This window comes from Ascaphus truei, chromosome 1 (genome assembly GCF_040206685.1).
Source record: "Ascaphus truei isolate aAscTru1 chromosome 1, aAscTru1.hap1, whole genome shotgun sequence".
Taxonomy (NCBI): domain Eukaryota; kingdom Metazoa; phylum Chordata; class Amphibia; order Anura; family Ascaphidae; genus Ascaphus; species Ascaphus truei.
Window position 1 is genome coordinate 4,931,080 of NC_134483.1, and position 24,434 is coordinate 4,955,513.

Genomic DNA, 24,434 nt, shown 5'->3' on the forward strand with positions numbered 1-24,434 from the left:
ACAGGTTAGGCACTGTACGCCCACTTTTTTTTTTTATAACTTCAAGTTTATTGGAATATTTTCAATATAAATAGCATCGCAATACAAATAACACGAACATTCACAGTATTACAGTCATGTACGATACTGCTACATTCTCCTTCTGGAGCCACAAGCGTTCATGCGTTGCACATGATATCTCTAAAACCAGTTGGGATATTTATGTAGGTTAAACTTGGGGGAACAACACAAAAAGAAAGTAAATTAAGACGGGGGAGGGTGGGAAGGAGGGAAGTGGGGGGCGCGGGCACGCTGCACTGCCACTTTCCCATAGGTGGCTGGTAGATTTACTATACACCGTTTGTTTGCCGACTTCTAGGGCCGCCCAAACTGTTCACCTGGTGTGTCCTCAACTAGGTCTCTTAGTCCGTTCCGCTTACTTTGTACGAGAATGCACTTGGAATAATCACTGCCATATCGTGGCTACCTCAACCCCCGGGATGTCTGTCTGTTCCAGCCAAGGCGTCCAGACTTTTAGATATTTTTCGCCAGTGTCATTGACCAGACTCGTCAATTTCTCCATCTGGCATAAGTACCATAATCGATTCTGAATTTTTGGGATATTTGGGATCTCTGGTTGTTTCCACATAGCTGCGATCTCGCACCTCGTTGCTGTTGCAAAATGTGCAACTAGTTTATTACCTGATCTTGAAAGACCCTTCCATGGTCTGTTCAATAGGAACAGCCACGGATCAGGGGGAATTGTGAGGTCAAAAATCCTCTGGATCCAATGTCTAATTTCATCCCACAGGTGTGAGATCCGAGGGCAAGACCACAGCATGTGCAACAGGTCCGCCGATTCTCCGCACTGTTTGGGACACAGCGGGGAGTATCCTGTGAGAAACCTTGATAATTTTAATGGGGTGAGGTACCACCTCATCAATACTTTAACTGCATTCTCCTTCAAAGTAGTGCATATGGAGCTCTTGGCAGTAGCCTCTATTATAGCAGTCCAGTCGTCCTCCTCCAATTCCTCCCCAATATCTGTTTCCCATCTAAGTTGATACGTCAGTTTTTGTCGTTGCTGTGAGCTCCCAGAACCGACCACTTCTCTATAGATCTGCGATGTAAGTCCCTGTGTTTCTGTTTTCGTCAGACAGAGCTTTTCGAATGTGGTTAATGGTGGGAAGGGGGAGTTTTTGGCGAAGAACGCTCGTATCTGGAGGTAGCGAAAAAATTCGGAATGTGGGATGTTTTTTTCAGATCTAATTTGTTCGAATGATTTAACTCTGTTCGGTATACCCTCCAGATCTCTTAACCTAAGATATCCATATTTTTTCCAGGGCCCTGCGGCATTTGCCACTAGTCCCGGTGCAAAGTTAGGGTTGCCCCACAAGGGGGCCATCTTAGAGCGCCTTGTGGTCAGGGTATGTTTATATTTTGTAGTCTCCCATACCGACAGTGAGTTGGCCACCGATGAGAGCGGTCGTTCAGCCCATTTAATAGCGGTTTTGGGTAACCATAGCAAATTCTCTATCTCTAGTGGGGTACAAGCCCTCTTTTCCAGATCCACCCATCTTTTCAGATCGGGGTTGGTCTGCCATTGTGTGAGTGGACACAATTGCGCCGCTTTGTAGTAAGAGACCAGGCAAGGTACCGCTAGGCCTCCTGTCTGCGTGGTTTTTTTCATAATTGTCTTATTTACTTTCGGTTTTTTCCCTCCCCAAATAAATTCGGAGATATCAGACTGAAGTGAGAGTATGTCCTTCAGTCTAAGTGGCACTGGTAGAGTCTGAAACAAATATAGGATACGGGGGAGGAGATTCATCTTGACACTATGTATCCTTCCTATCCAGGAGATCTTGTAGGGCGTCCATTTTTTTAAATCTGCTTTTAGTGTCTTGATTAGTTTGGGGTAATTAGCATCATAGACGCCCCTGTAAACTTTAGTGATGTAGACCCCTAGATATTTGATATGTTTTGGTTGCCAATTGAAATTAAAGTTCAGACTCAGTAGCTTTTCAGTTTCCTTTGGGAGGCTAATATTTAGGGCCTCTGATTTGGTTTGATTTATTTTGAATCCTGATATTCTATTAAATTTATCCAACAGGTCAAATAGGTTCGGCAGGGAGGTTAGAGGCCTGGAGATTAGCAGCAGTATATCGTCTGCGTACAGGGCGATCTTGTGTGATTGTGAATGCACCGTAATCCCTGAAATATCCGGGTTGTTACGGATTTGCGCAGCTAAAGGTTCCATACATAGGGCTAATAACAGGGGGGATAACGGGCATCCCTGACGTGTGCCGCTTTTAATTTGAAATAAGTTAGAGGGGAAACCCTGATGTATGACCTTGGCTGCGGGGCCCGAGTATAGTGACATTATCGCCCCACTCACCCTTTCCCCAAAGCCGAATGCCTCAAGCGTCTGTTTTAAGTAGGGCCAGTCAATCCTGTCAAACGCTTTTTCCGCATCCAGACTCAACATCATAACGCTTAATTTCTGATTAGTGGCTATTTCTAGCAGATCAATGATTCGTCGGGTGTTGTCCGCAGCTTGTCTACCCATTATAAAGCCGACTTGATCTGGATGTATGAGTCTGGGCAGGATGAGACTTAATCTATTGGCCAGTAATTTGGCGTATATTTTAACATCTGTATTAATTAGGGAAATTGGTCTATAACTTTTACAGTCCTGCGGATCTTTCCCAGGTTTATAGATAACTGAGATTGACGCCTGGAGCATCTGCTCCGGGAACGGGGCTCCTGCTAATACAGCATTATACATTCGGAGCAGCCATGGAGCTAGGTTCTCTGCGAACGCCTTATAATACTGCCCCGAAAACCCATCTGGCCCCGGGGCCTTTGAGGGTTTAAGGTCCGTGATGACCTGGGTAAGTTCTTCTAATGTGAAATCAGCCTCCAACCCCTCCCTGTCCTGCTCGCTCAGCCCTGTTAGGTTGGACCGTGCTAGAAAATCTTCCGTGGCCCTTGCCGTTTTGGAGTTATGTGCCACTTTCTCTCCATTATATAAATTTTCGTAGAATGATTTAAATTCCTCGACTATGCTTTTTGGGTTGGATGTGGAGGAGCCATCCTTCAGACGCACCGCCTGTATGTTATAATTAGGCTGTCTAGTGTTTAGTTTGCGCGCTAGCATGGTATCCGGCCTGTTCGCTTTTTCGTAAAATTTCCTCCGTGACCAACTCAGAGACTTATCAGCCTGGGAGACTAATAGTAGGTTTAGTTCGATTTTGATATTCTTTAACTCCAATAGGACCCTCGGATCTTGCGTCAGTTTGTGTCGTGATGTGAGGGAATTTAATTTGGATTGGAGGGCTGCTATCTTGTTATTACGCTCTCTCTTTCTACGGGCGGCAATACCAATTAAAGTGCCCCTTATGGTTGCCTTATGGGCCTCCCAGAGGGTGAGGTCGGAGCTCACCGAACCATAATTATTCGTGAAGAATTGATCTATCTCCTCTCCGACTGAGTCGCATATAACTGGGATCTTAAGGAGTGACTCATTTAATTTCCAATTTGCACCGGGTCTATCAGGGCGAATTTGGTTGCACCTCAGCTCTATAGGCGCATGGTCTGACCATGAAATATCATGGATCAAAGCCTGGGCGACCAAGGGAACCAGTCTACTAGAAATGAAGAAGTAGTCGATTCTGCTATAGACGTCGTGGGGGTGGGAGTAAAAAGTATAGTTTTTTTCTGTGGGGTGAAGTTCCCGCCAGATATCTACTAGCTGGGCTTTCTTGAGACCTGATTTTAGGGTGTCAATCACTTTCTTACGACCGTTTCTAGCGATTCCCGATCTATCTAGCTTGGGGTTCATAGTAAGGTTGAAGTCTCCCGCTAGGATTATCTGACCTTTGGCTACCTGCGTCAGTTTCTAAAAAAAATCCTTGATAAATTCGTGTCCTTGCTCATCCGGGGCATACACCGAAGCTATTGTCAGTGGCTGTTCTTGTATTGAACCCACTACTATTAAGTATCTGCCTTCATTGTCTCTCCTAATCGTGTCCAGTGTGAATGGAACCCTGTTGTGGAAGATAACTCCGACCCCTCTTTTTTTTCTGCAGCGGACGCCCAATAGAATTGTGTGAATTGTCTATCTAGGAATTTGGGTACACTGTTACGGCTAAAATGTGTTTCCTGTATTAGGAGGATGTCGGCCTGTTTTGCCTTAAAATCTGTAACGGCGACTTTTCTTTTCGTAGGGTTGTTAAATCCCTTTACGTTTATAGATATAAAATTCAGCGCCATATAGTTAGGTTGGTGTCTGGGATCTGCGTAGAGATGTTATGGTTCTGAGGCGGTCCAAATCTGGGCCTCCTATTATCGTGAGTGTGACCTGTGATAGGTATGTGCCCCTGGGTTGGCCTTGCCCTGCTCTGATGGTACTGCACCGACACACTTTATTCGAGCAAATACCCAGTATGTACCTGGCAGATACCTGGAATGCGCCGCTCCTCACCTCTGACAAGCCCCGTTGCATTTGCCTTCCCAGCCTGGGTTCATGCCTGGCTGATGGGCGGCTGATCTGTTAAATGATAATGATTAGGATTTAATAGGCTGCAATGCTTCGCGTGTCTACCAGATGGCATAAATTCATGAATTGTAATGCAGTATATATATATATACTGTGCAGTATTGCAGCCAGCGGGAATAAAATGCTTCAATCCCTGCCTGGAAAATACCTCAATGCACTCGGGCAGAAAACAGTCACAAACCTCAATACACCCGGGTATACCCGAATTCGTGGGACTAGCCGAGCTCAAATAAAGTGTGTCGCCAGTGTAGGCCCGCAGCCCCAAGGATAGGGAAGGGGGGGAGGAGAGGGGGAAGGAGAGGGGGAAGAACTGGGTAAATAAAAAGAAAAAGGGAAGAGCCTTGTCTGGGCTGATCCAGAGTCGGCTCTTATGCCCTGTTTGTCGGACCGCCGACTGGCACCCATCAATCGGGAGTGCCAGTCTTTGTGGGCATGTCCTCTGTAGGGCGTGTTGGCTCCCATGGACTACCTCCATGAGATACCTTGTGAGGCGCCGGCGAAGACCAAAGGTGTCTCGCACCGACATTGAACTTTGTGTGTGTATTGCGGCATCACATAACATTCTTTATTACAACTTCAAAAAGTAAAACAGTAACTATTGACTTAGCGTAATTCAGCTTCGACTCCACGGACGCATCCCGGCGCTCGGGGGCCTCCCCGGACCGACGTCTCCCCACTCCCGAAGTTAATGCCTCTGTGGGATTCTGCGTTGGGGGCTTACGTATCCTCGCTTGCCCCATCCGTAGATCTCATGCGGAGTGGGGGCCTGTGTCTCGGTCACGGAGCGGTCCACCGAGATGAGACCCCATCGAGGGTGCCCCCGAGCACCCCGATACCCCGCCAGCCGACCGCCGTGAGCGATTCCTGACCCTAAAGTAAACAAAGTGCATTAATCAATAGTCATCATGTAGAGTCAAAGTCATTAAGGTTGAACGAACAAACATGAACCCAACAATAACCTTTCTCTCTTGAGCCTGTAATGTCTCCTATATGCAACATCCCTTTAAGATGTATATGTGTCAGCCTGGCCCTGGCAGGAGCACCTCTATGGCGGAACTTCTTTCCCTCCCCTAACCGCCCCCCCCTCAGCCCCTGGCGTATTTCTCATCTCCTCCTGCTTACTGTTAGTACAACCTGTGGGGGGAGGGGTGGAGGGGTTAGGGGCAAAAGGTAGGGTGGTGCAGAGGAGGGGAAATGATGTGGGGGGGGGGTGGTGAGGGGAGAGGGAGGGTAGTGGGAGGGGAAGGGATAAATGGGGGGAGGTTAAGGGGGGGAAGGAGGGTGGCGGGGAGAGCGGAGAGGGGGGGGAGAGGAAGGAGAAGGGGGGGGAAGGTGGGGGGAGAGACAGGCGGGGGGGGGGGGGAAGGCGGGGGGGGAGGAGGCCATGGGTAAGATGAGATAACGAGGGAGAGGCGGCAAGAGGAGGGGGGGGCCGCGAGGGGGGGAGCGGCACAGGTGAGCATTTCCAAACCCTTCTGCTGCGTCGCCAATGCAGGGCTGCCCCCTACTCTGAGGCTCGCCCCGGGTTCTCAGGGGAGCTAGCGCCTCCCCCCGCCTCAGCACCCAGTCCCGTTCCCCCCCCCAAACTGCCTCTTTTATTTTATAAAAGTGAAAGCGTACTATGATATCCCGAGGGGGGGCTCCTGCCTGTGGTCTTGAACGGAGGGCTCTATGGCACCTATCAAGGTGCAAGTCCTGGGCAGATTTATCAGGCAGTATATGCTCCAGCCACTGCTGAACAAATTCCTCAGCGTCTGTTACTGTCTCAGGCACCCCACGGATACGGACATTATTTCGTCTGTCCCGATTTTTGGTGTCCTCTTGCTTGTCTGAGAGGTCTCGGATCTTATCCTGTAACTGGGCTACTGTTTTGTTTGTCTGTTGGATGGCCCTCGTGTTAGCGTCCATTTTGGTCTCTAGGGACCCGGTCCTCTCCCCCAGTCCATCGAGGTCCCTCCGCAAATTCCACAGCTCTCTGTTGAAGAACTGTTTCATCTCTGCACAGAGCTCCCTGAAGTCTTTTCTAGTAACTGGTTCGTTGTCATCCGCTCTTGCAGCCGGCCTGGCAACCTCAGCCTCTGCCGCCATCTCTGCTGTAGGGGGATCAGGGCTGTCTCCTGCTGCAGGGTTTTTTTTTATTGAAATAAGTCGTGACCGAGGGGTCTTTCTGCTTTGCTTTTCCCCGTGCCGGCATCACCAGGTATTCCCCTACTTGAATTCACTGGACTGATTCGTGGGGGGTCACTTTAATTGCCGCTTTTAATAGATTATTGTGCCGATGCGAGCAGAGCTAGAAACCTAAGCTTCCATCCACTCTGGCTTCGCGCATGCGCCTCGTACGCCCACTTTTAACACCTGAAGCTCGTGTCCATGCCCGACAAAAAAATCAAATGGGAGCGTAGTGCATAAATGGTGACACAAATTGCATAGCCTCCCACACGCTGATCTCTATCTGAACGAGCTCTTGTCCAGATACTGTATTGTGCATTCTTCCATCTGCTTCCATGGATCTTCCTCGATTCTATGGACACAGGAACCTGCTTTTTTCTGCTGTACCAACCACGAGAAAGCGAAAGGCGGAAGCTGTTTCCAACCCAAAGCCAATAAAGAAAACGTTCCGAGGACTCCAAAGGCAAAGAACCCTGGTCCTTATTATGCGAAGAAAAAGAAAAGGGCCAAAATCAACTTCGCAAAACCTCTTTGTACGGGCCCCATACATGCAAGTGCCCCCATGCTCGTCCGGAAATCCCCAGCTTACCTGCTCCAGCACCCATCAACGCCGATGCTCGTCCAGAAACCCCCAGCTCACCTGCTCCAGCACTCCTTGCACCAGATCCAGCTCGTTCGCCCACATGCTGAATGTTTTCAGTGGTGTCGACATCATTGACAACTCTACAGAGCAATACAGGGACCAAATGGAGGACAACATGGAGCGTCTTTTGGCGCCCTGGAGAATATGGATAGGTGCATGGGTTTTCGTCTGGATAAGATTGAGAGGAACATCTCTGGGATCTATTCTTTGCTTGGAGTCTCTGCCCCTGTATGTCCGACGCAGGAGGTTGGCCTGGAGGCGCCTTATTCTCCTATGGAGGAACCGCATACCCCCCGTGCACCCTCTCAATCCCTGGATTTGGCCTTAACGGTGCCAACAGCAAGCACACCATGGGCCCCCCACGCTCACCCCCTCCGTCTGCAGAATACATGTATGCCCTTGTGGTGGAGGAGATGACAACCACGGTAAGGCCACGACAGGAGGAAAGCAATGTTTTTAATCTAAATACTGTAAAAAGATAGTTTGTTTTAAATTGTTTCATTGTTTAATGTTATTTTTTTCTATTTTACAGTTTAACTATGGACTGTACTGGGGGCATGGTATAATATTTGTTTTCTATTTCTGTTTTGTATTTTGCATATCTGGAGCTGGGTGAAGACACCACCTAGTATACAAACCACAGACTAAAGAGTCAGAGATCAGCAGCCATAAGAATAGTGATGTCCTCTGTGTGCAACATAGTAACACGCTGTACAGTTCTATAGTGGACGCTGTACAGTTCTATAGTGGACGCAGCCCTCGCTTCTCCGACCTTGAACACATACTTCAAATCTGATTTTTTGAGACTTGAAAATTGGATTTCCCAAAACAAACTGTTTTTAAACACTGACAAGACTGTATTAATGGTAGTTGTGAAAAAGGCCAAATTTCTAAAGCTACCAATGACCGAGCTTCAGATAAGAACAAGCTCTAATGCCATCCTTGCCCCTGTTACTAGTTTTAAATATTTAACATTCGGAATGCATATTGATACAGTGACATCCAAATCCTATACCAAACTGGGCGTACTTTATAGGAACAAATCCTCCCTAAGGCAGTTGGTCAGAAAGTGCACTGCACAGCAGATGGTAGTACCAATTATAGACGACCAGACACACTCTACAAATCAATATGTCGCTTTGTCCTCCAATGCAACTACAACACACACAACTGCAAAATGCTCAAAGAACAAGATTGGCCATCACTTGAGTCTAGGCGCAAAGTTTATCTTTCCTGTCTTGCCTTCAAATAGTTTCTGGGCAAGCTACCCATCCATCTGAACAAGCTCCTCACCCCTACCACATGCAGCACTTATCACCTGAGATCTGACTCCAATGAAGTTTTCATGGTCCAGCAAAGTATCCGGCCGCTCCTCGTCTTACCATGCACCCCAAAACTGGAACAGTCTACCAGAGACTCTCAAAACCACCACCTGTCTAAGTTCTTTCAAAACTAAAAGCGTTCTCACATTTTAATGTGGTCTGTAACGGTTACATACGCATATAACTTATTTTATCTTTAACTGTTCATGCAATATCTCCATATTTAATGTATAACCCTCTTTACCTAATGTAATGCTATGTTTTTAGAATGTATAACCCTGTATTTGTAACCATGTATCTGTCATCATAACTCTGTGCCCAGGACATACTTGAAAATGAGAGGTAACTCTCAAGGTACTACTTCCTGGTAAAAAAACATTTTATAAATAAATAGTATGGATAAAAAGCAGATAAAAAGCAGCATCTGGTGCTTCCGTTTGGCATCCGAGAGGCGGATAAATGCTCCTGATTCTCTCTCGGGTCCAGCAGTTCTGCTCCATACTGACACCGTCTCCCTTTACCAATACAGCCAACTGAACAGAGGCAAAGGAACTCGCCACCGGTTTCACCTCGCCCGGGATCTTTGGATGGAAAATGTAAATTGAGAATAAGGATTTAGGTTTAAAAATAAAATGACATTTTTGTAAATTTATATCACTTTTATATTGTATGTACCTGAAATGGGCATAAACGGGTTCCTTACCCAGCTGTATCTCTCTGTAGTCAAGGATGGAAAGTAACGTTGGATATTGGGCTCCAAGGTTTCCAAATGCTCCACCATGAGACAATGGGGCCTATGCAGAGAGCAGCGAATTTTAAAATTGGCGAATTTCATAAAAAGTAGCTTTTTTGGAGAGTTTTATTCTCCATATGCAGAAAAGTGCGAATTCTGCTATGTTTAACATGGATGCGTGTGGCGAGTTTAAATTGGCGAGATGCGCGCTTCAGAAACGTGTAAAAACAAATTCGCGCCTTTTTTTTCCCTTTGCAATGGCCGCGAGCGGCAGCTTCTTGCCAATTTTTTCTGGCGAGGCAAAAAGGAGACAATCGCGCCATTTTATTGGCGCGAACAGCCGCTAGATGCCGTTCGCGCCTCTCTGCATTAGGATATTTTTAAAACTGGCGAGATTGAGGTTCTCGCCAGCCGCGAGGCGAGTTTTACAAATAGAAAAGAAAAATTGGCGCGTTTTTCGGAACTCGCCATTTTCTGCTGTTTTCTGCGCGATTTCTCCAAAAAATGGCGAATTTCGAAATAGCGCTGCTCTCTGCATAGGCCCCAATGTCTTCTGTTAGGGTTTTGGGTATTAGAGGAAACATTTCAAGATTACCCTCTATAGCTCTATCTGTCCAGATAACTGTTCTTTTTAAATGCCAGTAGCTTATCCGTAAGGATGCTTGCATTTCGCCCTTGCATGCTGGTGTGAACACTATTCAGGTGCCTAAATATCTCTGGCAAGAATGCAAGTTTGGTGTACCAAAGTTCATTGCCAAGATATTCACAAAAACTTCTTACCTATGTTCTAAAAAAACAAAAATTTCATCTTTTTTTAAGTTCATATATACAAGCTTACATGCTACTCTTTGATAACCTCTGTGTAAAATTAAACATTCACATTGTTAATCCATAGTTTTACAAAGATCTTTAAAGAGGCCTGTCTTTAGGGGCTTTGATTTCACAAAATTAAGTACGCTGCCTAGAGGTAACAATCGCCCCCTCCCTCCTACACCCGCCTCATATAAACGCTGTTACTAAATCTGGCCATTTCTTCCTTCACAATACTGTAAAATGACTCCCATTCTCTGTCCCACGACTAATACACCAATAATGCATTATACTTTCTCTTATTCTCGTATTGATTACTGCAACATACATTAATCTCACTTTCCTACCTCACAGCTCCACCTTACAATCCAGTCACAATGCTGCTGCTCAACCCTGTGCTCTCCTAGACCCGTCTCTGCTTCTCACCTCTTGCAATGTCTCTGCTGGCTTCCTATTACTCCCTGTATAAACTACACAATTATAACCCTGTCCTCTGAGGCTCTAAACTCCTCTGCACCTCCATATATCTCACCTCAGATTGTATTGTATTGTCTATCTTTATTTATATAGCGCCATTAATGTACATAGCGCTTCACAGTAGTAATACACGTGGTAATCAAATAACAGATAATATAAATAACAGATCATGGGAATAAGTGCTTCAGACATAAAAGTAACGTTAAGGAAGAGGAGTCCCTGCCCCGAGGAGCTTACAGTTTAATTGGTAGGTAGGGAGAACGTACAGAGACAGTAGGAGGGAGTTCTGGTAAGATCTCTTGTTACACCCGAACTCGCCTCCTAAACTCAACACCAGGACGCCTCATCTCTGCACCATTTACCTACACAGCCCTCTCCCATGTTACAGCCTTTCCCATAATCCCTCACTCCCTACGGAACTCTCTTTCACTCAATAGTCACCAAACCCCTCACATCCTGTATTCAACCCTCGCTGACAATGCAACTAATTAAAGCATCTCATGCAATTATCTATAGTCCATGACTGAAGATGCACTTGTAATAACAATAATAATAATAATAATAATGCTCTTTTACTCGGGTGTCTGTAGGTCTCCCAAATACAAGTTACAGTGTAAGGTCTTCAGGAAAGGGCCTCCCTTACACTGGCATTTCCTTACTGCTCTTATTCCCACTGTCGGTACCTTGTTTGCCCGGTACTGTAATATAGCACAGATACAGGCACCTTAACAGTAGCCAACACCATTAAATGTAACAGTTGTGTTATTCATGATCAGATGGTACAATAATATGGCAATAATATGGCACAGGAACACTTGTTAATATACAATATGTAAGGGGCACACGTCACCGGTGATTGCAAAAGAGAATAATAACCGAGCTCAGAGTGACGGGGAACATATTCTGCAAGTCACAGCCTGGTGGCCACAGATAATGATTACCCCACTTTGGGGCAGAATATATAAATGTGAATCAGTCTTGTATCCTCCCCAAGATAACCAAGGTGCAGTCCTGCTGGTCTCTCTCTAACCCAGAGGATATATGTGTAATACACAACACGCTGGGGTTCCCATTACTGTATATTACAGTCTTCAGGGGTTAATCCACCAACATCTCTATCTAAATATTACAATGTGGGAGAGATCCCTGTGACTCACAGCTCATGGGCCCTCTGGTACCGGCAGCTCTCCTCTGTGGGTGCAGGATGGGCAGCAGCTGGACCTGTGGTTCCCCTCTGTGGGTGCAGGATGGGTGCTGGACCTGTGGTTCCCCTCTGTGGGTGCAGAGCTGGGTGCTGGACCTGTGGTTCCCCTCTGTGGGTGCAGGATGGGTGCTGGGGAGGTGTTTAATCTCCTACCGGGTGAGGGCAGCTCTCACACCCTCCCTGTATCACTGCCTGCTACATCCGGGTCACAGCACTATGTCCTACTGCGCATGCTCACACGCAGGGCATCATGGGAGTTGTAGTTTTCTAGCCTTCAGTACCAGTGACACATAGAAGCAGCACAGTAACATTTCCCAGACACTGTGCTAGGGAGAGAGAGTTACTTCTGCATGTAGCGGTGTATACACCGCCTGCTCCTGTATCTACATATAGACCTGGTGTTTTATTCTATTACATACATTCAGCCGGAGACAGGTTTCCCGGGGCCCGGTACTAGAGTTATGTCCGCCCCCACCCACCCCGGTATTGCGAGACTCCCCCAATACATTTTAAAAATACCCCCACCACCAATACATTTTAAAAAGACCCCACCCCAATACATTTTAAAAAGACCCCCACCCCAATACATTTTAAAAAGACCCCCACCCCAATACATTTTAAAAAGACCCCACCCCAATACATTTTAAAAAGACCCCACCCCATTACAATTTAAAAAGAGCCCCACCCCAATACATTTTAAAAAGACTCCTCACCATAAATACATTTTAAAAAGATCCCCACCCCCTAAACATTTTAAAAAGACCCCCACCCCAAAATACATTTGAAACATACCCCACCCCAATACAATTTGAAAAGACCTCTACCAAGACCCCCACCCACATACATTTTAAAACGACCCCCACCCCAAAATACATTTTTAAAAGACGCTCATCCTAAATACATTTTAAAAATACCCCACCCCCAATACAATTTAAAAACACACCTCCCGCCAATACATTTTAAAAAGACCCCCACACCCAATACATTTTAAAAAGATCCCCAGCCCCAAATACATTTTAAAAAGATCCCCAGCCCCAAATACATTTTAAAAAGATCCCAACCCAATACATTTTAAAAGACTCCTCACCCCCCAATACATTTTAAAAATACCCCCACCGCAATACATTTGAAAAAGACCCGCAGCCCCCAATACATTTTAAAAATACCCCCACCCCACAATACATTTTAAAAAGACCACCACCCCCAATACATTTTAAAAAGACCCCCACCCCAAAATACATTTTAAAAAGACCCCACCCCAATACAATTTAAAAAGACCCCCACCCACATACATTTTAAAACGACCCCACCCCAAAATACATTTTAAAAAGACCCCACTCCCAATACATTTCAAAAAGACTCCTTATATGTGTAACGGTTTTTCTGGACTGGCCTGACCCACCCAATCTCATATTGGCCCCTGTGGTCTAACCAGTCCCCATTACATGGTAGTGTAAGGTGGTGCACCTATTGACAACAGGACTCCTGAGTCTCCCGCATGATGGTGTGTGGGGATTTGCCAACTCAGACAGGCAGCTGAGGTAGTGTGCTGAGTCCTACCTAGATCCAGTGCAACGCCTCCACCTCATCAGGATCCCGGCGTCCGCTTGGGGATGAGTACTCTGGCTCTTCCATGCAGTACTTGGGCGTCTACCTCTTTTGGTCAGCCTAGCGCAGACCCTCTCCAGGATTCCTGACCACGTTAACAGGCTATCCCTTTAGGCATCCTACCAACTAGCACTACCTCAAGGTGACTAGGACAGCTATAGCCCGGCTCCAAACCCACTAACTCCTTTCAGGCCCCTAGGTCGTCCCTGCGAGCTGACAATACTCCATCAGCCCCCTGACTACCCCTAGGTCCGTCCCAACGCAGCACAAAGTGGCAGCAGACACTTCTCCCTGTTTCCCAGTGTGCCTAGCAAAAGCCTGTCCTGTTGACAGGTCTACTTCTCTCAGCAGCGCCTCCAAATGTAATGGTTTTTCTGGACTGGCCTGACCCACCCAATCTCATATTGGCCCCTGTGGTCTAACCAGACCCCATTACATGGTAGTGTATGGTGGTGCACCTGTTGACAACAGGACTCCCGAGTCTCCCGCATGATGGTGTGTGGGGATTTGCCAACTCAGACAGGCAGCTGAGGTAGTGTGCTGAGTCCTACCTAGATCCAGTGCAGCGCCTCCACCTCATCAGTTTCCCGGCGTCCGCTTGGGGATGATTCTGATGAGGAACTCCTCTGTGGTGCTTCTCTCTGTGCAATGACTCCACACTTACACACGAGAGGGTCTTTGATCAGATGCATCTTTATTAGTACGGTGGGCCAGCTGCCCTCCACAATGGGGTGTATTTAGCCCTCCATTGTTCACCGTACTTCCCTTTGAAAGGTAGTGTCCTCCTTAATTAGGGATTCCCTATCCCCGCAGGGATATCTATTCTGTGCCTGGTCCCTGGTCACAGTCTCATTATTCCGCTTATAACGTAATCACTCTTCCTCTAACCACACACTACTCACTCTCCTAACTTTTGATCAGTGCTGTGCCTTATGTATCCTCTGGGGGCTGGCACAACTCTGACATCACTAACCATGGAGTCAGAGCATGTGACCACTCCCATCCATACATAGGGCACCTAACCAGGGTGTGAGGGCAAACCTCCATGATTACTGCTGGCATGCCCATAACTTACCAGGCCTTACTGTCAGCAGGAGAGATGACTGCAACCATTTTACAGCATGGTTACATATGTTTCTTGTTCTACTGTTCTTATTTGGATTTTTCATGTGCTAATTATTGCTTATTTCTTTATTTGTACTGTATCCCTTGCGTTCCCCTATCTCCAATCTTTGTACCATTTGAGGATCGCGGGACGAGCCTCCGTGGGTTGATCTGCAGCTGCTACCGGGCCAGTTTTATATTTTATTTTTGGCTAATATTTTGTATTAGTTTCATTGGAGCGCCCTAATTTTCTCCTATTCCATCAAGGATTTCCCCGAATTTATCCCCATTTAATTTGTAATTAGCCTTTTTATTCTTGTTTCCCAAATGCATAACCTTACATTTATCTGTATTAAACCTCATCTGCCATTTACCTGCCCACGTTTCCAGTCTCTCCAAGTCCTTCTGAAGAGAAATTACATCCTGCTCTGATTCTATTACCTTACACAATTTAGTATCATCAGCAAAGATGGAGACTTTGCTCTCGATCCCAACCTCAAGGTCATTAATAAACAAGTTAAAAAGCAGGGGTCCCAGTACCGATCCCTGAGGTACTCCACTCACGACTTTAACTCAACCTGAAAAAGTTCCATTTATGACAACCCTCTGTTGTCTGTCCTTCAACCAGTTTTCAATCCAGGTGCATATATTATTACTGAGTCCAATTTTCTTTATTTTGTACACCAACCGCTTGTGTGAAACCGTATCAAAAGCCTTTGCAAAATCTAAGTAGACCACATCAACTGCATTACCCTGGTCTAAATTCCTACTTACCTCCTCAAAGAAACAAATAAGGTTAGTTTGGCATGATCTATCCTTCATAAATCCATGCTGACTATTAGTAATAATTTAGTTTTTCATTAGGTATTCCTGAATATTATCCCGTATTAAACCTTCAAGTAGTTTCCCCACTATTGTAGTCAGGCTTACAGGTCTGTAATACCCCGGTTGTGATCTAGCTCCCTTTTTAAATATAGGCACCACATCTGCTTTACGCCAATCTTGTGGTACTGAGCCGGTGTAAATGGAGTCCTTGAATATTAAATATAATGGTTTGGCTATTACTGAACTTAACTCTTTGAGAACTCTTGGATGTATGCCATCGGGGCCAGGTGCCTTATTTACTTTAATTTTTTCAAGCCGCCTATGAACTTCTTCCTCAGTTAACCAATTGTTCATTAATATGGAGGTTGTGGCTTCCTCCTGCGGCACTACTATTGAACTTGATTCTTCCCTGGTAAACACAGAGGCAAACAATTTGTTGAATGACTCTGCTTTTTCCCCATCTCACACTGAAAGGGTCCTATATTTTCTTTTCTCATTTTTTTTGTTATTAAGGTACATAAAGAACTTTTTAGGGTTGACCTTACTTTCTATTGCAATCCTTTTTTCATTATCCATTTTTGCTAATTTAATTGCCCCTTTGCAATTTTTGTTACATTCCTTATAATTCTGATACGATGTCTCTGTCCCTTCTGACTTAAAGAATCGAAACGCCTTCCTCTTCTTGTCCATTTCCTCCCCTACCTGTTTATTTAGCCACATTGGTTTTGACTTATTTCTTTTATACTTATTTACCCAAGGGTATACACTGATGTGTGCTTTTCTAACAATGTTTTAAAAGATAAGAGGGGGGGGATAGGGTAAGGGTGGGGAATGTGGGATGGTTGGGGGGGGATACAAACAGGAAGATCTACAATGGACCTTTAATGAAATATTGGCAGTTGACAGACAGTCACTGCTTGATCCTAAGGAGGGAGGCCCCCTGACGGGCGGAATTGGAACAGACACAGTTTACAGGAGAAGACAACAACGTTATAAATGTAAATACACTACAATTAAAAACAAGTCAAGAAAAAGATAATGCTGTATTGGACAGGGATGATATTCCTTTATTCATCACACAGTTTAATAAATCTAGTAATCAGGTCCCGCAGATCGTGCGCAGGCACTGGGATCCATTACACATGGACCGCAGTTTGGCTCAATATGTGGAAAATGGGCCCCATTTTGTGTATAGGAGAGCAAGGACCATCGCGTCTTTCATTGCTCCAAGCTATGTGGCCTCTTCGCGGGCAGTGACACAGACCTTCACTACTAAGGGCTCTTTCAGATGTGCGGGGGTGCAAAATTTGTCATTTTATGCGACCTTCTTCACATTTCTCCGGTTCCCATTCCATAAAGGAATTTTCAATCAAGTCCTACATTAATTGCAACACACGATATGTGGCGTACCTTCTAACATGTGGGTGTGGAGCGAATTATGTAGGCCGTACTACCAGAGCCCTTCAAATAAGAGTGATGGAGCATGTAAGATTAATTAAGAAACGGGACTGTTCACATCCCGTATCCAAACATTTTACTGAATGTGCACATGGAAGTGTTAATAATTTAACCGTTAGGAGTATTGAAAAAGTCTCTTTAAATGAGCGTGGAGGCAATAAATCAACCTTTTAGACTGTAGGGAGGCATACTGGATCTTTACCCTTGAGACCTGCGCTCCCTACGGTCTGAATGTTGAATGGAACCTACAGTAAGTTATTTTTTAACTTGAGTCCTTTCCCCAAATGATAGTTGCTTGTCTTATCCTTTCATGATATAAATTTGAGGTGACATCCAATATGGAATATGGAGATCTATGCTCTCTTGGCTTTTTTCTTCCCACCTTTTCTCCCGCCCTTTCCTTTCTTCCCTTCCCCCCTCCCTCCCCCACTGTTTGAACATTCATAGGACATGCTATGTTTGAATTATATAATTGATCTTAAGTTCTGATTATATTATAACAGATGATGTAATGTATCTAGTTATCCTGCATTAAACTCTCACCTTAGGGAGGTTGTCTTATAACAACAGACATTTTTGTCCCTGTTCTTTTCTTAAGGAAAATAGTTTCTATTTAGATAGATTCTCTTTTAGTGTGAATAATATTGATTCATTGGAAGCCTCCTCCTAAGATAAAATCTTTGTATTTTGGAAATGAATAGTGTTATGGAGGAGGTATTGTGGGCTCGGTCTGTGGATATTATGGATTCTTGGACCATGGGTATTTACTATAGCACATATTTGTTGTTATACTGTTTTATAGTTATGTTTAGAGATGTCGTTTTAATCAAGTCTTATTATTTATGTATACTTCGCGCCATTTGTTGTTGTTACGGGTTGCCATGAAAATGTGGGAAGGGCACGGCAACTCTTTCTTTGAGGGACCGATGTGCTGCCAGTTGCATGGAAGCTGGTTTATAGCACGTGGGAGATGCGGCGGTTTGGGGGCGTTTGTCCCCTTCCTGGCCTGGGGGCCCCTGGGGAGGGTGGAGGACTTGGGGTGAGTGATTGCGGCATCTTGGGTGGCCGTTTCCCTGGGTCCGGTCTCCATTCTCCCATTGGGTGCTTCGGGGGGAGGGGCTTAGCTCCCTGCCGTTCGCATCTGGCTTAGGTGCTACCATTAGCGGGCCCATGCTGACGCGGCAGGGGTTGCGCACAGACAATTTTGGATGTGTGCATGGGCGCTCTGGCGGTCGCGTCATGCTCTGACCCGGTCTTGGCCCAAATTTCAATTTGTTTAGATGATTTTGTATAGTTATATAAGGAGGGTCTAGGGCACTGTATTTTTATACTCCTTGTTAAAGGACATCACGTCCGAAACGCGTAGCAGGCTGCACAACCTCCTTGGGTTATGTTTATTTGTTAAATAAATTTATAGATTTTTTTTTTTACCACCTGGCTCCCTGGCAGTGGCGGCTTTTTTCTTCTTTTTCCATCAGATTTCTACATCTGCGGCTGGACGCGCCATAACAGACACATGGAGGCTCAGGTGTGGGTAAGAAGTATTCTACATATGGTTATCTGAAGAGTTTGTCTCTACCCCAGTATTGATTCAGTTTTCTCCAGTGAGTTAGCGTCAGGTTGATTTATCATCACCTTGATTGTTCGCTTCAGGAGCTATTATATTATTACCTTACTGGTTATTCATCCAAGATACAGGACTTTACCCACTCCATACCAGAGTCATATTCCAGAGTTTGAATTATTACAATTATTGATACAAGACTATATATATTCCGAATTCCTGTATAAAAAGGTGTAAATGCCTGGTCTCCCGTGACAGCGATAAAGAGAAGAACAGAGAAATATATATTAGTCAAATGTTTTCCAATGTCGTCACAACAAAAATACCAAGAAGGAGAGAGGCCAGTGCTGGTCACACGAGCAAAGTTTTGAAATCACATTAGGCCCATAATAAACTCACAATACTATAAGTACAAAGAGAAGCGACACCCCAAATTCCTAGATGTGTTTAAAAATGTTATTAAAACATATTTTTTTTTAAAAACATTGTTCAAGTGAAATTTCAGAAACAAAAGAACTGGATTGTTCAGAGAACAAGGCATTGGTTTGATTTTGCCTTTGGTCTCTTTATTCTGAAATATTCCAAACCATTTTGGAAAATAAACCACAATTGATATAATGCAGCACACAATAAGAACAAGGTGAAGTGAAAAAATAGATTAAAGGTGCACTCAAAATCACTGCATATGTGCTGTTTTATATGTTTATATAAATACTAAAGATCTATTATGTGAGTTTTTGCACTGGTATTTTTCAATACTATTTTCCTCCAATATTCATGTTTTGAGTCATCAATTTATACTAGCTGCTCTTTTTCACATTTAGAGTCTCACTGGACTAATTGCTTAAATTTACTACTATATTTGGAGTTATCCCAGTTGATTTTGAGCGCACCATTATATAGGTCGGTGAAATCCTCATGTCATTCCATACCCATCAGGTAAGAAGTCGCTGTGTAAGGAAAGATACCTCTCGTACACCTATGAAATGCCCTCATCATACACTATTAGCATTGTAAACATTAGGGGAGGAGTAATAAGGGGATAGGCTCATTCAGTGGCATTACAAATTGTGAAGTCACTACCCCATTCATACTTTTATAATTTAACAATGGATAATAATTATTACATGCTACATTTGGCAAAACTTTGAATGGGAGGAAAGTCTTTATGTGTGAGGAAGCTGGGTCATATTTAGACTTTAAATTAAGATAGTTAATCTTTGATATTCGGACTGATCGCATGGAAGGTCCTGCAGCTGATTCTTTACATTCAATGAATGATTTGGCCTCCACCACAAAGTGTTCAGGATTTCAAGAACCAGAATTTTAACAAGGTACCATATCAGGACTTCCAAACTTACGTTCGTAATATCATCTCTGATATCATCAAGATTGTGTCTTTTTCTTATAGTCCCTGTGTTGTAGTTATTGAAGAGGGAAATCCTATTTTTCATGTAGTGTAGACGTTCTGCATTCCTTGCTGACTGTATTATAAATTCCTTATATTTGTATGTCAGGTATTGAATTAGTATAGGCCTTGGTCTATTTCCTTCCTGACTTGGATTTAGGGCCCAGATTGCTGTGCATTCTTTCCAATTCCCTCTCTGGATTGACTCATAGAGGAGAGGAAGGGATTACGAGGCATGTGGGAGGCGAGGAAGGGGTGAAATTAAAAGAAGGAGGAATCCTTGAAGCTGCAGCACGTGAAAGACATGGAGCTTCCCTCCTCTATCTGACAGAGCCACACCGAATCCACTCTCTGCCAGACTCGCCCCATTCTCACTCTCTGCCAGACCCGCCCCATTCTCACTCTCTGCCAGACCCACCCCACTCCTTTTTCTCTGGCCAACCTGTCAAAATAACCTTTCTGCCAGAACCGCCCCCTCGCAGCTCTCTGCAGTGAATAGATCGAAATACCATTATATTTTCCAATGGTTAAGTATTAATTTACTAGCCATTTTTATTACCGTGGTATTGCTATGCTAATGATATACTGCCCAACCCTACTCTGAACAAGGAATTAATTTCTCCCCTGTATGAATCTTGTGGTGTGTGAAAAGGCTTCTCTTTCGTGAAAAGCTTTTCCCACACTCTGTACATGTAAAAGGTTTCTCCCCTGTGTGAATACTCTCGTGCTCGAGGAGATGGCTACGATTACTGAATTGTTTCCCACACTCTGTACATGTGAAAGCTTTCTCCCCTGTATGAATCCTGTGGTGTGTAAAGAGACTGCTCTTCTGTGAAAAGCTTTTCCCACACTCTGAACATGTGAAAGGTTTCTCACCTGTATGAATTCTCTGGTGTTTGCGGAGCGTTTGCTTCTGTGGAAAACTTTTCCCACACTCTGCACATGTGAAAGGTTTCTCCCCTGTGTGAATACGCTCGTGCTCAAGGAGATGGCTACGATTACTGAATTGTTTCCCACACTCTGTACATGTGAAAGGTTTCTCCCCTGTGTGAATCCTCATGTGTTGGGAGAGTAGGCTCCAAGTACTAAACTGTTTTCCACATACTGTGCACTTGAAAGGTTTCTCCCCTGTATGAATTCTCTGGTGTTGGCGGAGGCGGCTCGGAGTACTGAATTGATTCCCACACTCTGTGCATGTAAAATGTTTCTCCCCTGTGTGAATCCTCTTGTGTTGGCGGAGGCGGCTCGGAGTACTGAATTGATTCCCACACTCTGTGCATGTAAAAGGTTTCTCTCCTGTGTGAATCCTCTCGTGCTCACGGAGACTGGTCTTCCGAGAAAACCTTTTTCCACAACTTGTACATGTGAAAGGTTTCTCCCCTGTATGAATTTTCTGGTGTTTGAGGAGGCTACTCTTCCAAGAAAACCTTTTCCCACACTCTGTGCATGGGAAAAGTGTCTCCCCTGTGTGAATGATCTGATGTCTAAGGAGTTTGTTGTTCATACTTAACAGTTTACCACTCCAGTTCAACTCCTCATTCATGCAGTTTTCTAAGAGAAGTAAACAAAAAAGACAAAACTCAAATGTTTTGAACCTGTAAATCAAATTACTGAAAGCAAATTACTAATAAAAAATACTGTTCTTTGAAGAATATACTTTATTACTACTATAATTAACAAAATGTTTTCTTCACTCTATTCCTATGGCTTTAAAATTGTGGCCCCTGAATGTCTATTGTCCCCCACTTTCATGGTGGTTCCCAAAGACCTGAAATTTGAATCATGCAGCTCAGTTAAATAATATTGATACATAGATAATTAATACAGTAATAAATACAAATTATGTAAGTGTACATGTGCATCCTCCAAATCATTATTAACATTGTCCATGAGAAGTAAAGTTAAGGAACTCCTGGTCTATCATCCTAGTGAGTTAATTATATCAACTTTGAAACATCATTGGATAATGTTTCACTGTTTATTTTATACAGTACTGTAAATACCAATATAGGATAATTATCTGTCGTCTAAATGTAATATTGGTTGAATTTGATGGGCATGTCTTTTTTAACCTCATCTACTATGTAACTCAACCAGACGTAAATCTATAGTGTAAAGATAGGTAGGAGAAGATTACATGGACATATAAGCCAGGCACAATTGCTCCATTTTGTGTCACCTTTTTGTCAGTCAATAACACTACTATTCATCCAATTTCCCAAGCACGCTGCCTTGGTTAAATATTTGACATCTCCCTTTCCTTCGCTCACATTCTGGCTCTTGCTAAATATTGCTGGTTTTCTCTCAGCACCGTTTCCACAATCTAAAACTCTCATGCCTACCCTCCTCTCCCATCTTTGCAATATTCTCCTCTCTAGCCTTTCCTTGTCTAAACTCACAATTTATAAAAAAAAATTCCACCGTTTTTGATGGTGAAGGAGTACCCAGGCCATTAATAAAAGGTATTTGGCCCAGCTGGGTGCCCCTGAACCAGATTGCCAGGTGTCAGCTCTGCAACCCAATCAGGGTAATAATACTGCAAATTGTAGTCAAACTGCCTGTGTCTCTCCCCCCTGGGATAAGGGGGTGAGATTAATACCATGTAACGACTGTATAAGCCATGTAGCAGGGTACCCTAAGTCATATTGTAAATGTGAAGTGTCAGCTCTGCAGCCCACTGCGAGTTGAGAGCCTGTACATACATTAGAATTGTCTGTGTGCGTCTGGCTAGGGATAAGCAGAACACATGCGCTAAAATTAGCTACATTGGCTGCAGTTATATTAAAGTGTAATAATATGTCTAAAATGCGCCCACTAGGAATAAGGGGCCTCTAGCACTGTTTAAAGGGTTAATTTGATAAGCGTGCCTGTGGTTATGGGGTCGAGCTCAGCATTACAACACTGTATCACTGTGTAACCGCAGACAAGCAAGGGAAGCCTTAACCGCAAGCTAAATTGGTTAATGGGCCACATTGCATCCCGGCCTCAAACCGTAGACCGGTGAAAAGTTACCACATCACAGCCCACACTTAATTTACTAGCTAACTTTTGATAGGAAGGTCATAGCTTTCTAATTTTTGTCATGCAGAGTGCTAGGGGGTAGACATAATCCAGTATAGTTATGAGACTGTAACATCTATTTAAAGGCATAAATGAGAAGTAGCTCAGAGGTTAGTCTCCCAAAATAACAAGAAACCCCACTAAAAAGCTGAGCAGTGAACCACATACCCCAGAACAAGGTAACCCCCTCCCCCCCTTTACCCCCTTCCCCCCCCTTCCTTCCCTCCCCCCCCTTCCTACCTATCCCGCCCCATCCCCTATCCCCACTGTCAATACACAGGACTCGAATTAAAGGCCCTAAGTATAGTAATAGGCTATTCCCCCTCCATATATGTGTATGGGAGGTAAAAGACCCCCAGGTCCGCACATACCTCTACCACCCTAAAGAGACTCCCCTTAAGCGCCTTCCACAGAAAGGGTGACACTAAGAATCTCAGCGACAGAGATTATCACCCAAACCTACCAAACCTCGTGCTCGGCTGCAAAGTTACATGTTACTGTTATAGAAAATTATGTTATGTATGTTGTTGTATACAGTACCTGAAAAAAATGTTGTTTCAAGATACCCAGATTGATTTCCCTTCCCCTCTTCCCAACCCCCACCCCATCCCCTCCTCCCCCTCCGCCACTCCTCCCCTCCCCCAACCCCCCCTCCCCCTCCCTTCCCTCTTCCCCCCTCCCCTCCCTCCCCCCCCCATCCCCTCCTTGAGTGAAACACACAAAAACCTGTGAATGCAAATATGAAAGCAAAAGGGGAAATCCTAAAATGGATACAGTAGAGGGTCTGGACCCCTCTATTGCACACGTACCGGCCTCCGGCGCCGGACCCACCCCTGGAAGGGGCGCTTAGCCCCACAAGCTGGTCGCTCAAAAGACCAGCCCCATGTTATTAAGGTCTCAGATAGACCTGATTTCTACTGCTCTCTATCTGCTGGTCCTGTCCCAGCAGATCTTCTCTCTGTTCCCTGCCTCTCCCCTCTCCCTCCCCCTCTCTCCACCTTGGCACACTAGATCGAAAACACATGCAGCCCAGGCCTACCACAAATGTTTGCTCGGGCGAAAACAAACAACTATACTCCGAAAGCAAGACCTTCCAGGTGGGAAAGGAAAGGTCATATGGCACACCATAACAAAAACCCCAATGGCTAACCTAGCGGCAATCAAAATAATCTCCCTAAATGTAAAAGGCCTACAAAACAATAGGAAAAGGGGACTAGCTCTCCAAGACCGTAAAAGATCAGGGGGCGATATCATCTTCCTACAGGAAACCCACTTCACATCCCAAGACCCACCAAATTTATTCAAAAAAGTGTTCCCAATGAGCTATTTTGCTTCATTTAGTAGTAAAAAAAGGGGAGTAGCAATTCTACTCCGACAGGGAACACCATTTAATCATGTCAAAACAACAGTGGACCCAGAGGGTAGATTTCTAGTGGTATACGGCTCAATAGCCGGCTCGGCGATTGCTCTGATCAATATCTATGCTCCTAACGAGAATCAAACTGAGTTTCT

At 44.7% G+C, this 24,434-nt stretch overlaps 2 protein-coding genes across 2 annotated transcripts in view; both read right to left on the minus strand.

The window, feature by feature from the left end:
• The window catches only part of LOC142469876 (uncharacterized), a 511,728-nt gene extending 499,706 nt beyond the window's left edge, over positions 1-12,022 (minus strand). Inside the window, exon 1 of the mRNA XM_075576878.1 lies at positions 11,849-12,022. The gene's annotated coding sequence lies outside the window, so the exon portion shown is untranslated. The remainder of the gene's footprint in view (positions 1-11,848) is intronic.
• Positions 1-24,434, minus strand: part of LOC142470762 (uncharacterized) — a 65,139-nt gene that overhangs the window by 19,476 nt on the left and 21,229 nt on the right. Inside the window, exon 5 of the mRNA XM_075577503.1 lies at positions 20,519-21,413. Within this exon, the coding sequence (XP_075433618.1) occupies positions 20,519-21,413 (895 nt within the window). The remainder of the gene's footprint in view (positions 1-20,518; positions 21,414-24,434) is intronic.